General features: G+C 38.7%; 1 protein-coding gene across 1 annotated transcript in view; it reads left to right on the top strand.

Moving 5' to 3' along the window:
- The first annotated feature begins 138 nt into the window (after positions 1-138).
- LOC125322946 (cadherin-23-like) overlaps positions 139-15,095 on the top strand; it is a 41,634-nt gene continuing 26,677 nt past the window's right edge. Inside the window, exons 1-14 of the mRNA XM_048297376.1 lie at positions 139-3,106; positions 4,678-4,749; positions 6,839-6,999; positions 8,089-8,133; positions 8,479-8,577; positions 8,899-8,988; positions 9,650-9,760; positions 10,453-10,569; positions 11,637-11,727; positions 12,298-12,407; positions 12,632-12,805; positions 13,261-13,389; positions 13,652-13,807; positions 14,654-14,834. Of these exons, the coding sequence (XP_048153333.1) occupies positions 3,037-3,106; positions 4,678-4,749; positions 6,839-6,999; positions 8,089-8,133; positions 8,479-8,577; positions 8,899-8,988; positions 9,650-9,760; positions 10,453-10,569; positions 11,637-11,727; positions 12,298-12,407; positions 12,632-12,805; positions 13,261-13,389; positions 13,652-13,807; positions 14,654-14,834 (1,606 nt within the window). The 5' untranslated portion in view covers positions 139-3,036. The remainder of the gene's footprint in view (positions 3,107-4,677; positions 4,750-6,838; positions 7,000-8,088; positions 8,134-8,478; positions 8,578-8,898; positions 8,989-9,649; positions 9,761-10,452; positions 10,570-11,636; positions 11,728-12,297; positions 12,408-12,631; positions 12,806-13,260; positions 13,390-13,651; positions 13,808-14,653; positions 14,835-15,095) is intronic.

Here is a 15,095-nt window from a genome sequence, read left to right as displayed (position 1 = left end):
CTTTATAGATGCTTTTAAGAACTAAGTATGTGCATAAATATTGTTTGATGGTCTCAATCATGCATGTGTATTTGTGATTAAATTGCAGCATCCTCACACAGGCTTTTTATCTGTCAAGAACAGGATATCATTAAATGCAGAGCTACTCCAAATCTACAAGAACTTAAAAGAATTTTTATCTTCATCAAGTTTTGGAGCTGGATTAAAAATTCCTGAGTGAGCTGCCCTACAACTGACCCAAGTATGCAAAATGTCAGAATAAGCTATGTTTAAAAAAAACATTTAACTTTGCTTTGTACTGCCACAGTGCAGATTGTACCATTTAAACAATCTGTTAAATCTGTGAATATGATTAGTTTCCATGATTCTGTTTCTAGGAATTGCTATATGGATGTCTTGGGTGTCCTGTATTTGTGCAGTTGGTGTATTGGGAAGGCTGCAGTGTGCATCCTGCTGTCACACGTGGGTATAAACGAACTTACTGCACTCTGGAGCTGTGGCTGTTCCCTGCATGCCCAGAAATCTTGGAGAAAGGGACAGAATTTTAGATTCAGTGATGGCTCCAAGGGAAAAAGATGTCATGTTAGGAGAAGTGTGGACATATGGTTGCCCCAGTCTATGAATAGCGTGGGCATGTTTGATGTGACTGAGTAACACCTTCTCTTGGACAGAAGGGAATCAATTTTTTAAAAATCATTGTTTTCTGTTCTTCTTGAGTGCTCAGACATATGGGATTGTGTTGGGAAACTGGTCCTGTGCATCAGATGCTTGCTTGAGCCACTATATCGAGTTTCTGCTTCCATTTAGGCACCTCCCTCCCTACTCTAGGCCAGCGTAACACCTTAAGTTATTCCTGATATTCAAGAGAGCAGCACACACAGACCCTGCAGACATTCCTCCTGCAGCTCAGTGAAAACTAACCTTCATGAACTGTACCACTGTGTTCTGAGCTTCTTCCTCTATTTCTTAACAGTTACAGAGTCACAGAATCCTTTAGGTTGGAAAAGACCTCCAAGATTGAGTTCTATTTTTGAGGAGGTAAAGAAGACTTGACTCATGCTAAATTTATCTTATCATAGGAATAGATTCACTGCTGAATCCCCTCCTGGCTGTATCTATAAACAAAAGCAGCCCAAGGCTTTTCCAGGCTTGAGGCCAAGTGACGGGCTGTGTCCCTGAGGTCAGTGTCTTGTCCTGTCTTTGGGCAGCACAATGGTGGAGGCTGAAGGATCCATCAGCTCATTGGAAAGCTACAGCAAGTGGCAAAGTTTAACAGGACTGTGAGCTCCTCTACTTTGGGAATCATAGGGGCATTGAAGGCTAGTTTTTGGGAGGTGCTGCTGTTGTTCTGGACCAAGACCCTCACAGCAAAACCAGTGTTGCAGCTTCCAAAGAGAGAATTAACAGAGTAGTGCTGCATGTCAGAGCAGTTTTCATTCTACACCTGCCTGTATGGGTTTGTGTACACTAGAGGCCTCCTTCCTTCAGCTTTTGGGCTGCTTCCCCATGGATAATGTGGGAGGTGTTGCTGGAGTTTGATCCTCTAAGGTCTTGTGCCACCTCTCATGGCTGAGCTTCCAGCTCTCTGGGAAGCCTCTTGCTAACAGAGCTCCCAGAGCACACTGAGGCTGCATTGCCTTCCCTCTGGTTTGGAATATCCAAAAGTAAGTCGTCTTCAGTGGATTAAGGCTTCCAGCACGTGAATATTTCCAGTGGTCAGGAGGCTTGGTGCCTAGAAGTTTTTGGTACAAATATCAGATTATGTAAGCTCTGTCCTGGCTGTAATAGCCCAAAGGTGTTCGGTGAATGAGGTAAGGGAAATTCTTTTCCTTTTTCTTCTTCACAAGAGGCATTTTGTGCACAGACCTGCCTTCCTATTTTGCCATATAAACTTGCAAAGGCTTGGCCAGCATGGACATGGGGAACAATCAGCTCAGGGAGGAAAATTACCTACCTGAGATTGGCACCAGCAATAAATAACACCACTGAAGGCATAATCACTGCTGCATGTGGCCTTTGTTCAAAATTCACAGTGCCCATGCTTGAACTTCTTTAAATATTTCTTTAATTGCTTCTGTTTGAGTTGCTCCCACATTTCAATTATTCAAGGCTAGGACAACACAATGGTAATTTTATTTTTAGTTGTTATACGCGATTTTATTGTATTTTGTGTTCTTGTTCAGCCTACAGTAATTACTTTAGTATCCACGGTGACTAAACATGCTGGCACAATCACGAAAAGACCTTGGGCTGGCAGCAGTTTCCTTTCTGTGTAATCAGTTGCTCCCTCCAATTAAAGCTATATTTACCTACAAGGGATGCATTCATTCATGTAGTTTGTTTCCATTATTTGTAATCTTTGATGTTCTCTAGGAGCTTGAAATATTGGTGGTTTGGGGATTTTTTTTTTTTTTTAGGTAACTTCATTGAAGTAAAAAGTTTTAGCTGCCTGCTAAACTTATTTTCAGTGTATAGTATCTGTAAAATACTAGACATGCTTCAGAGGTGTCTGCTTTCGTCACATCAGTTAGTAACCAGTTTTCAAACAGGAATTCTGTGTTTATTCCTTGTGGAACAGAGCTATGTGAAGATACTCCACCATCATTACGAGATCAAAAGGGGCAATGCTGGCCCCTTTGGCTTTTAACAACCCCGTTAATTTTCTTTCCCAGAGAATATGTACATTTCTCTCACGTTGGCCAGGACATCTTGCTAGTTTATTTTCATGTCTAGTTGGAATGTTAAAATAAAAATGCACTTGTCACACTTTGTGTTACAGCAGCAATGTGAATTTCCTTGTTGGTTTATTTTTTATTGCCCAAAAGGACTTTGATCTCACAAGCTGAAAATGATAAGCACATTATATAATTTGTGGGTTGCTCTCAGAGGCTTATTCCGGTCTTGTTCTCGGTGAAGCATTTGTGAGGATAATAACTAACCTATGATATGGCAAATGAAATGATTCTTTGCAAATATTCTAGATGAGAAACAACCATCTGGTTTTGCCTTGAGTTGGATATTTTTCCTGCAGTGTTCATGGCTCTTTCCAGAGCTCTGGTTTTTGCTTTGGTCAGCTGGGTTACATTCCTCTGTCTCGATGCACAAAGTGAGTATTGCTGTGTTTATAAATGCCTGAGTATTTTACTGCTTTTATTTAAATGGAACAAAATCAAATTTATTAAATTCATATGAATCACAAACCTAGAAGTTTCAAATACATTGATTTTTTGCCTGATAAAATAACATCTAAACAAGCAATCTTTGGGCCCTTGGAAGTGGACCGTGGCTTTCAGGGACCGAGGGATGGAAAGTTGAAAACCATGCTCTTGTATATACAAGGGCTTTTACAAGTTTTCTTTAAACTTTTGGGGGTTTGGTTATTTTAATATCTGCAGCAGTCATTAAATAAAATATCTAGGCTGAAGCTGAGTCTGAGGATGGATAAAGTTGGAATCAGTTCAATTCCTTGCTGCTGCTGCTCAGCCAAATTAGGTTGGAGTAGTTACCATTGTTACTTCTGCTATTCACAGTGATAAGTACTCCACCAAAAGTTCTATTTGATGTATTGAAGCTTCCAGACAGAGAAAATTACCAATTTTTTATCTTTTTCACTAGTCCAGAGCCCAGGCTTTGCATACTCAGAGATGCAGGTAGTGAATTAGACCCATAACCAGCAGCTGCTGACTAGAAATAGTCATTAGGATTCTTTTCAGTGAGTTGTGTAGAAATCTGTCCACTGCTCCCTTATAAATGAGATCCTGTAGAGTAATGCAGATGTGAAGGCACCTACCTAGCCAGGAAAAAATAGCCCACTACTTGTTTATACCAAATGTCCCTTTGAATATACATAAGGATGGCAAGGACAGGAGTGGGGACATTCTTAGCATTGGTGCAAACTTACATAGGACCACAAAAGTTGTACAGATATCCGTAAGAGCATAGATTGCACCCTGGCAGCTTTGCTGATGAACTCTAGTCAGGGAAGGAGGAATAATTTTGGTAGACTTCTGGATTCCTGTGTGTATAGTTTGCAGGTCTTAAAGATAAAAAAACTCAAAACTCTGTCACTTCTGTCACACAGAGAAAATATAGAGAGGTGACTGAGGTTCAAGAAACCACTTAGGAAAGCCACTTCTCGTGAAAAGAAAATATACTCCCAAAGGGCTACTTCTCTAAAAGTTTAAGGAGAGTGAATTTCAGGTAAATCTGCCAATGTGCCTTCACCCTAAGCTCCTGGATTTTTGCTAGAGTTTCTGGAGGGAATAGCTTTGTGTTTACAGCTGTCTTGGGAGCAGAAAACAATTTTTGCTAACATTTCTATGGGGAATAGCTTTGTGTTTACAGCTGTCTTGGGAGCAGAAAACAATCTCACGGCCAAGGTACAAGAGTAGTTTTGGGTATGATTTCCACAAACAGTTCATCAGGATACTATTGAGCAGTGACTCATTCTTGTCAGGCAGTAAAGCCCTAGATTGGGTCCAGGAAACCAATGTTTGCCTACTCCATGTCATATATTGCTTTAAACCCTTCAAGGTGCCACCATGATAAATGTCTTGGAGTTTAATTTGAGCTATTGTGTGCATCTAGGTTTACACAGTGTGAGCTTCTTTACCTTGTACTATTTCTGGACATAGTCCTTCTGTGTTCTTTGTACGTGACTTTTCTGTTCCTTTTTAGAAATCACAACTATCAGCTGTGATGTACCACCCACACCACTGGTGATCTCAAGCTTTTTGGATGGATATACAGGTAAAACCAGCATTCTAAGCTAGAATTGTCTGCTCTCCTCCCAAATGCACACAGTACTTTATTGCCTCGCATAGTCAGTGTATTTTATAATGAGTCTGTGTTATTAATTGATTTACGATAGTCTCCATGGCTGGATGCAGCAGCTGCCTACATGACATACTGCTTAGTGGAATAAATAAACATAACCCCCAAATTCCCTGATCCAAGGATCTCATTGTCTGAATAGATACATCAGGCAATGGGAAAGAAACGAGTACAGAAAATGTTCTCAGTTCACCTTGTCCAGCCAGTAGTTGATGTCCCTAATGGAGATCCAGCTCTTAAAAGTCAAAGTGTTAAGTTATGGCCGAAGCCTTCACTTTGGGACACGTCATAATTCTTAGGATCTCATGCTGACTGTCCACAGGCCATCTTCACTGCTTCTGGCTTTCAACAACATACAGAACACAGGTATGATCCAGAGCAGTGATTTTCTTGCAATCACTGTTGAAACCTTTCTTTTGGAGCTGTGAAAACATAGCTGTGTCTGACTCTTGCATGGAGTTAGAAAGGAAAGTAACTACCTTTCACTCTGATTCCATTTAATTTTTAATCAGCCAGCAAGAACTCTGGCCCTCTGTGTGTGTTGTATCTGTGAATGAACCTACTGACGTATCTGATGCATAAGCAAGAGGGATAACCAGCTTTAATTTTTCCCCATTACTTCTTTTTTTGGGCTTTCTCCTCTGGCGGGAATGCCATTTCCCAGGCAGCTGCTTGATACTTCTTGTCTGAATGTATCCAGCTCTGCACGGAGGACCAGACAGCCTATGGCAGGCAAAGCTGGTCTTGGTTTTCTGGGAGGGTTTTCAGCACTGCACCCAGCAGGGTGATACCACACAAAGCTGTGCCCCTGAGCCCCAGCCCTGCAGTTCTGTGGGTGCTGTCAGCTCACTGGACTTTCTCCTCACACACAATTAAGTGTCTGTGGGCTGGTAGCTGACAGCATTCCAGACACTCCCTGCTGCTGGAAGAAGATAAGGTTATATTCCTGAAACTCTTGGAGACTAAGAGCACAAGACTGTGCATGGAGATTAGAGATGGGACTGTTACAGAAAGCATTTACTAACCTAAATTAGTAGTGATGGAGTACGAAACCAGTGCATAAGGAAGAAACACAGCTTGCAAGTTTCCTGAAGATCATGGGAAATATTTGGGCTGTTCAGGAAAGACTTTGGTAAGGAGAGGGGATCATGGGTTTGCAATCCAGATAATGTCTTCCATGAGAAGATAAGTATGATTACATAAACACAAATGTCTTGACACGAGTAAGGTAACTTTATTTAATGAAGTTGGCAGTAACACCACGCTGGGTGGTTTAAAAGGATACATTTTAATGCAATTTCAAACAGATTTGGTGTTTAACCAAGCAAGTAGTACACTCACTACTGAAATGACAGTCAGTCTAACAGGAATCCTGATAATTACAAACAACAAGCCTTCATACTTTCAGGAGAATAGTTCCCGAATGCATGGTTGTAGAAAATCACGTAAGAATTGATTTGAAGGTTGCAGTGTTTTGTGTTTGTGTCCTGTACAAGCAGGAACACATTAAGGAAAAGGCCACACACTTTCCACCTGAATCCAGATTCACACTTGATTCTACTGCCTGACAGATTCAGCTGAAATATATGAAAGGCCCTTGTGTTTGGAAAATACTGAAACTCATCTCATGCAGCCTCTCGATGAGTTTGATTACACTGGCCGACTTCAATTACATTTTCACAGTAAATGTGGAGAAAAAAGTTGTGCAGCATAAAGCTATTTTCAAAAAAAAAGGTGCAAATTTAGGTGTAAATTATGTCAAGCTTTTTAATTCTGGGTATATTGTGTGCATATATTGGAAAAAGTGGCTTTATGTGGTTTTAAAAACACATCAGGACACTTGTGCAGGGTGACTTTAACAGATCATACAGTTTAGCTGAAAATGCCAGAATAATATAAAATGTAACCAAAGGTCACCAGTAATCAAGATGTCAATACATACAAAATGAACCCATGGATTTCTTTTCCATGAAGCAATCTAATTTGGTTACATTTTCTCTTACAGGTGATATAGAATGGATTACAGATATCCCACCCAATGTGAATCTGGAATTACGAGAGTTTGTATTCCCTGAACACAGGGGTTATGTAGATCTGGACTATCCTTCTGGATCTAGCAATGCAACTGTGAGGACTCTTAAGGCACTGGATGTTGAGGCTCTTGAGGTATTAGTTTTACTTCATATAAAGGCTAGGGATAAAGGTTTTCTTGACAAGTGAAAAAAATGGCATTAAGATAATGGATTTTAATTGTTCATTCTCTCGCAATACAGGTTGGTATTTCAAAGAAGTGATTTGTCTGAATAGAATTCAGTATCTACCTCTCACTAATATCTGTTAAATGTCTTCAGTTTCCTATAACTAAACTTTCCTACTATCTGACAGCCAGACAGGTTCTTTCCTAGTCATGTATTGTACTGAGAGCTGTAAATATGCATTATGACACTTGCCTTTAAACTCACCTCTCAGGAACATGAATTATTTCATCAAAGTGAGACTGAGCAGATACAATTTGGTAGAAGGTAATCCTTAATCATAAGCACTTCACACACATGGATTTATGGGCCTCTGTTGCTTGATGGACAAAAGGGTGGATCCTTCTTCCTAGGCAGTTCTTGCTCTGGAGCACTCCCAGGAATTTAGAAAGAAATATCAGTGTTTTTCCTGGCTGAATAGGCACATTTTTTTGCCTCTGAATATGAAAATGGTGTAGTACTGCAGAGTAAATAGAGACAATTTATTATACAAGTGCTACTTCAGAGTAGCACTGGATTTGTATTTTGGACACTGCTATCTCAGAGTAGCACTGTACTCAACAGACCTGGACCAGGCATATTGTAAAAAACATTGTTACAATCAATGTTTGTAATGGATGAAAAAGTACTTATGATTTTTTACATTTGCATTTCTCATTGGGATATTTCCCAAATGGATTAAAACACTTTTTATGCCTCTTGCACATGTTCTCCTCTATTCTCTGTCAACTTTTTGTTGGGGAGAGCAGTTAGGTACAGAGGGATGGTGGGATCTGGGCGGGTGGGTATCAGCAGTAGATGAATGGCAGTCAAATAAACTTTATAATATAGAGCAAAGTAATTACAGTGTGTTAATTTTAAGCAGAGTATTTTGGTACAGCACACCTGAGGATTCAAGTATTAGAAGAAATTTTGTATAATTTTGGCAAAAATTATCTTTGATAACAATATTATTAGTTCATTGATTATATTATTTATTGGCTTGTTCATTCAATTTTAGGGTAAAATGGTCTGGTATGCTGTTGTTTGCCAAAGGATTGGAGCAGTAAGTACAAACCACGCTTCATCAACTGCATTAATTGTCTAATCTAATGCAAATGATTATTTTCTGCAATACTATTTAATTGAAAGCTATGATGCAGGGAGTTCAGAGTACCTTGTAAAAGATGATTTGTTGAAATCTGCTGATTGAAAGAAGTGGTTTTGTTCACAGAAAACTAAGGTAAATTTTTAAAAGTTAATTTTAGGAATGGTAGTCTAATTCCCTCTATTCCCTAATTCTAAATGGTAGTTTAATGAAAGGGTGTCTCTTTGAGGATCTCATTTTATAAGAAATTAAATGTTAGCAGAATGCTGCCACCTCACTGTTGTCATTTCTTCCCCTGCAAAGACTGATGAGGTAGAGAATGGACGGAACGTAGAATTAATTGATGTAAATGACAACGCTCCAGAATTTCAACAAGCTAATTATAATGCTTCAGTATCAGAGGTGGGTTATGGCAAATGCTGATACTTTTTTCCTGGGATATTTTTAAATTACTTTTTGGGGAGGTTCTAATGTGACTACACTGAGATTAGTTCATTACATGCACCCTTATGGGACTTACCTGCTCCTTCCCGTGGGTGTGGAAAAGAAAGGCTGGGCTGCATGTACATCTGGGGGAGTGGGGTGATGGAGAAACGTTCCCAGCCAGAAATAGCAACGGGAAGTGATTTGCTAAGCAGGTAGCACAACTTTCCTGCCCCAAGTTAGGAAGGGTATGGGAAGGGGCTTATGACTGAGCATTTGATGATCTTTATTTCCTCTTAGGTAGCTGAAATCAATTCCACGGTTATAAAAGTGGAAGCTAAGGATAAGGACTTTTCACCAGAATTCAGCCTCCTTACCTACAGTCTGTGGGTGAGTGCCCTTTGTTAGTTGGGAACTGTGAACACCAGTTTGAATTTCATAGATCCATAGCCTGGGACCCAATCACAGCGTGCTCCCTTGCACTGTGAAGATGAAAAATCTGCAAAGCATCCAAGAGATCTTTTAAATCATACCACAGGATCAGCCTGGCATGCACTGAGGCCTGGATCTTGTTTCTTAACATTTGTGGAATGATTTATGGCACTCTTCAGCTACAGCTAAGGAGCTCAGTGGTCCTTTGTAGTAGCAGGAGGCAGAGCTGCTTCCCCTCTTTTTAAAGTTTATATTTGATTTGCTGTTGGTCTCCAGTCCTCAAGCCATTGAAGTAAGAGTATTTCAACTACATTTAGATATCTGCAGTGGAAATCTTCACATCTGAGCTTGCTGTCTCCGTCTATAGTTGGTGAAGGGAAGCTGATGCTATTCCCCTGTATGCCATAGGATAAGATAAATCAGATAGAAATTCTATTGGCACTGACAGGGGAGGCAATAGAATGTGTGGAGGAGGATCAGCCTTTTTCTTTCCATTGGTGGTCGTTGTGACATTCCTGCACCTTTATGAAAAATAGTCCAATAATAAAGGTGAAAAAAGAGAAAGGAGAATGTATTTCATCATCAATCATATAAAATATTTGATTTATTCATTTAATAGGGCCCAAACTCTGATTACTTTTCTATAAGGGAAGGAGATGGAAACATCATGGTGCAAAAACCACTGGATTACAACGAGGTCAACTTTTTCAATTTAACAGTCCAAGCAAAGGTATGATACAAATTAAAAGAAGAATGAGACCCACAATAGTTCTACAATGATAGTTCCTTTGTTTTATAGCATCCCAGTTTGTACAAATTTACAACTTTGGGAGTTCCCAACCCAAAAGTTGTGTCTGCAACTTGGTTATACTGGAGACAAAGTAGCACATTCTTAATATTTGAGCCATTGTTTGTTTCCTCTCAAATACCAGCTCGAGTTTCTTTCTGTATTTCTCTAAGTATAAATATTGAACATATTCATTCTCCACTATTGTAACAAATATTATCACCTATTCATTCTGGCAGATCTCTCATATTTTTGATGAGTCTTACCAGGTTTTTTTGTTTGTCTTTTTTGAGATTTGAAGATGTATTTGCCTTCATTTCCTTTTAGAACTAAAAAGAAGTAATTTTGCTAGGATTATTGTGGTATCTAGCAATTAGTACAGCTGTAGTAAATATTCTATTACTATATTCTACATTCCTGATAGAAAATGAGTAGCTAAAGAAAGATTACCTGTTGATAGTTTTATTCCTAGAACTGGATTTCCAGAAATGGAGCAATCTGATAGGCTGAGTGTTCTCAGGTTAAAAGTGCTGCAAAATATATGTAATAATAATAATATTCTGCTGTATTTTCCACTGAGATACGGTTTTTTTCACAACAGTGGTTCTTATTTTCTTTTTTTCCTTGGGATGCAGGAAAAATTTGGAAACCAGAGTGACACTGCATCATTAATAATTCATGTGCAAGATTATGATACATTGAACCCCTATTTCAGTCAATCTGTGTACACTGGAAATATCAATGAAAACCAGGTAAAAGCTCTTCACTGAATGCTGCTGTAAATAGGTTATCCCTATCCATAGTGCTTTTCTTCCAAGGATTCTTCCTCCTTGAGCAGCTTAAGATGGATGGAGCTGCTTTCCTTTGTGCTGATCAGTGAAAAAGATACCAGCTGTAGACCTCCAACTACCAGATAAGCAGGCCATGTATTAGATGAAGAATAGGATTTTCTGTGACAGAAACAGATTATTTTGTGTTTTGGGGAAAAAAAGAATTTAAAAAAAAAAAGAAAGAAAAGGCAAAAACCTCGATATTCCTGTTCTAACAGGGCTTTCTATGTAAAATTCAAAGGGCAACTGGCTGTCCATCAGTCCTGAAATTAATTGGTTTTAAGTAGTGTAATTCTTTCATACTGCACTACAATCAGGTAAGCAAAAACAAGGATCTGAATGGCAATCCGTAGTCTACATTACTTTTGTAACTTTTTTTTTCTATATAGAGTAGGGATTTCTTGGTGGAATGTATTTGTTTGACTCGGGTTTCTGCATGTATTAAGAAAAAACAGTAACAGTATAGTACTATCAGAGTAATCCACTAAAATTAAAAAGGTTGACTATTATCCCTATGTCATTATCTTCATGTTAACATATTTTAAACCACATTTAATTTTAGAGTTACACCTCTGGTGTCCCTTTTGTTAGAAGTTCATCTTTAATTCTAGAGAAAGGAATAATTTTAGCTCTTCTGAAACGTTTTTATCTTTTAAATTACTGTTTTTATTTGGCTGCAGTAGAGACATGTGTGTCCTCTTCTAGGAGAGGAATGGAACTGAAATATTCAATGTTCTTAACATAAATTCCATCTGTGACTGCAGCTTTATAATCTGGTGTTTCTTAAACACAGTGAATCCATCAAGTATCTTGGTCATAATTTTCCTCTCTGAAGCATATATGGCAAAGAAAGAACTTTTTCCTGATCACATTGATTAAATACATGTTTCTTGTTTCTTTAGTCAAAACTGTGACTTATCTCATGAAAGATTTTAAGTTAATGTGTGGTTTTTTTTATCAAGTTAATCAAGTTCATGCATGTTTTCTAGGTGGGTCCTCTGGCTATTCTCCCAGAGAAGATCTTGGCTCAAGATGGAGACAAAGGTATAAACGAAAGAATAATTTACAGCATCAAACTAGGTAAGAGCCTTTATTTTCTTCTAGACATTGACACAGTAATTTGTGATGATTCATTTACCTGTTACTGGAGATAATGATAAGGAAGTGCAGGGTTCATTCAGATGTCTTGAAGTGCACACAGCTTCACTGCAGTGCTGCTCCACGAGCTAAATCAGTCTAATCTCAGTCATTGTCACAAGGTTAAAGACTAAGGGCTAAAAGACTTACATATTCTTACCCTCCTTCCAATGAACAAAAATCAATTCCTGATTTCAAGTGTAAGCCAGTCTAGAGGCTTCAATTTGATCAAAGAATTTCCATTCAGGACCATCTAGAGAGATAATTCCATCAAGAGCTTTTCCTCCTCCTGAAGGAATTGTCAAAAGTTTACTAAATGCTTAATTTGACATCCTTGAAGTGTGAGTGAATTTCCTAGGAATTGTTTTGAGGACAGAGTGTTTGAAAACCAGTCTTTTATGTGGAATGTCTGTTCCTTTTTGCTATGGCTGAGACGTTACCACTCATACAAACAGATGAACCTTACTGTTCTGGTTCATTCTCACAAACCCTTCCCAATTTGTTGCTTTTCAGTGAACCCCCCAGCCTATAACAACAGCTTTTCAATCAATGACACTGGAGTGTTGGAAGTCAAGACCTCAATTGACAGAGAAATATGTCCAAATCTTGTGGTGGGCATTCAGGTAGAGATTGTTTTGGCATTTTAGTCTCAATTTCAGAAAATTATATGTAAATCCCAGTTGCTGTTAATAGTATTTCTCATAATAATTGGTATCAAGGCTTCATCCTGCCATTTAAAAATCAAACTAAAGGAAAAAATAATTGTAAATATGCAGTTGCCACATCCTTGTGTTAAGCTGCTTGTTGTCAGGGCATGGAATTTACAGCTATAAACTCTGTTTTCTAGGCCGCTCAGCAAGACAAGCTTTTCAAAACAGCTGATGCACTAGTTCTGGTTACTATTGGAGATGAGAATGACAACGATCCAGTATTGTCACAAGCAAGTTACAATGTCTCACTTCCAGAAAATTCCCCAAATGGGATGGAAGTTCTTCAAATAACAGCTACTGACCAAGATGAGGTGAAAAGACAGTGTTTCTATGGCTGCTACAAGTACTGAAATATAATATAAAATGTGTTTGTGTTATACAGCTATTGTGAATAGAATTTTTTTTTTTCTAACTACCTAAATATGCTTAAGCAAAGCAATCTTAATTTCACTTCTTTAAGGGGTAGAGCACTGCAGACAAAGAATAAATTTTGGCTGTCTTTGGAACTCTTCTGTTTTGCAAAAAGTCCCAAATCTGGAAGTGCGGAAGTGCAAAATGAACACAAAACTGCAAGTTCTTCTCAGCCTGCATGTTATTTCTTCCATGTTGTTTGCTTCTCTCTCTTGTTTTAATTTTGGTTTTTTGGAACTGTAATCTCAGTTAAACAAGAAAATTTAACCTTCTCCATGAGGAAAAGAAGAAAGCATCCTAAGGGAGTAGCTGAGTGACTGATCTATTTGATAACAAATATCTTCCCTGTTTGCAGGGAGGCTTCCAGGGAACGCTCACTCTCACTCCAGATGACAGTCCCTTCCAGCTAAGTCCAGCTGGGATCCTAACTGTGAGGAACTCCATGCTGCTGGACAGGGAGAGAGTACCCTCTATTCACCTCCAGGTATTAAAAATAAGCCTGCTCCTTTCCAAGGTAACCCGAGCCAACAGGTGAGACCTGATCTGTCCTGGCAGGAGGCTGAATCTTGAATATGGAACAGCAGCTTAATTGAAGAATCAAATCCAGACTTTGACATCAAAGTTATCTGGAGGGAAATACCACTGCTGATACAGTTTACTCAGCTTGTAGTTCTCATTCATCCTTTTTACTACTTACAGAACATGCATTTGAACAACACAGTCTTTTCACTGCATCATTTTTGCAGGTCACTGCTAGAGATCATCTGCCACCTCAGAAAGAGGTGAACTCTCCTATCAACATAGTGCTGCTGGATGAAAATGACAACAGCCCAACCTTTAGAGACACATCATATAGACAAGATATTTTCCTCAACATGACTGCAGGAATGGCCATTCTTCAGGTACTAGAAATACTAAGCAAAAATGACATTTTTGTGTTGAATGCATGCATGAGACCTTGCTTAAACTTGTGTAGCAGTTCTGCTGAGTAGGGGATCTTTTTTGAGCTCCTCTCAGCTCAGAAACAATCCACCTTTCATTTCAAAGCTATTGATATTCCATAATCACAGTGTCCTGGGTAATTTAATCATATCCCAGATCAGGGAATAAATTATAAAGGATTTTTATTCTGGTTCTGTGCACCAGCCTGAATTCCACAAATATATGACAGAAAATAAGATTCTGGAATTTAGTTGTTGTAAAATGTTTAATAAAAACTGAATGTTGTTAGAGTCCAGGAACTTAAATAATGGCACAACATCTTTGAAAGGCTGCTGAATGCTGGAGCATTGGGGATAATTTTTAGATACAATATACTTTTCCTAACATAGTAAACCAGTTAACCAAATAAAACAGGAAGTAGGAGTTGAGATCTATAGGGAGTCACTATCAAAGCTCATACCCAGATGGGCAGATTTCATGGCTCCTGGTGAAATGTCTTGAACAATCTGCCTCTAGTGCCTTTGGAATTGTTATGAAACCAGTTCTCTGAATACAATCTGGGTGTAATTCACATGAGCTCCACAGGAGCAGGATTTTGCTGGTGCTGCTGGAATGATATTGTCTGTGCATCCAAGAGCAAACTTTGGTACTGAGGTTTAACCCAGCAGTTCAATAAGAAGTGGGCAGTGAAAGGTACAACCAAATTTAACTGCAGCTATATTTACCTGATTTTTATGTATATCTAAAATGGGAGAAAATTTGATAAAGCACAGAAACTAGAGTAAAAATTTTTTTTTTCCCTCCAGGTTGCTGCTGATGATCCGGATGATGGTATAAATGGAGATATAAGCTTCATCTTAGCTGGTGGCAATGAAGATGGACACTTTCAATTGGATACATCCACAGGACAAATCAGTTTAAAAACAGTAATCCCATTAGGAATCAACGAGCTTAAGAAGTTTGTCTTGTGGATAACAGCTACTGATGGTAAGACAGGGTTTCAGTACCAGTCAACACAGCTATTCCTGGTGATGAGTTTTGGTTTTGTTTGGTTTCTTACTGGAAGGAATGCTGTCAAATAGGTTCACAGGCTTTGTTTGAATAATAGCATATATTTTATCTGCTCTTGTTTGTTGAAGATAAGAAGAAACTGTCTCATTTATCCAAAGAAATTGCTGCATCTCTGGTAAAACTGTTTCTGCTGGTGGTGTTATATCAAATCTGTTTTCTTTATGGCTGTGGGAAGAA

The sequence above is a fragment of the Corvus hawaiiensis genome, chromosome 3 (genome assembly GCF_020740725.1).
Source record: "Corvus hawaiiensis isolate bCorHaw1 chromosome 3, bCorHaw1.pri.cur, whole genome shotgun sequence".
NCBI classification, from domain to species: Eukaryota; Metazoa; Chordata; class Aves; order Passeriformes; family Corvidae; genus Corvus; species Corvus hawaiiensis.
The sequence above is the reverse complement of the archived record's forward strand: the minus strand, read 5'-3'. Positions and strand labels throughout refer to the sequence as shown.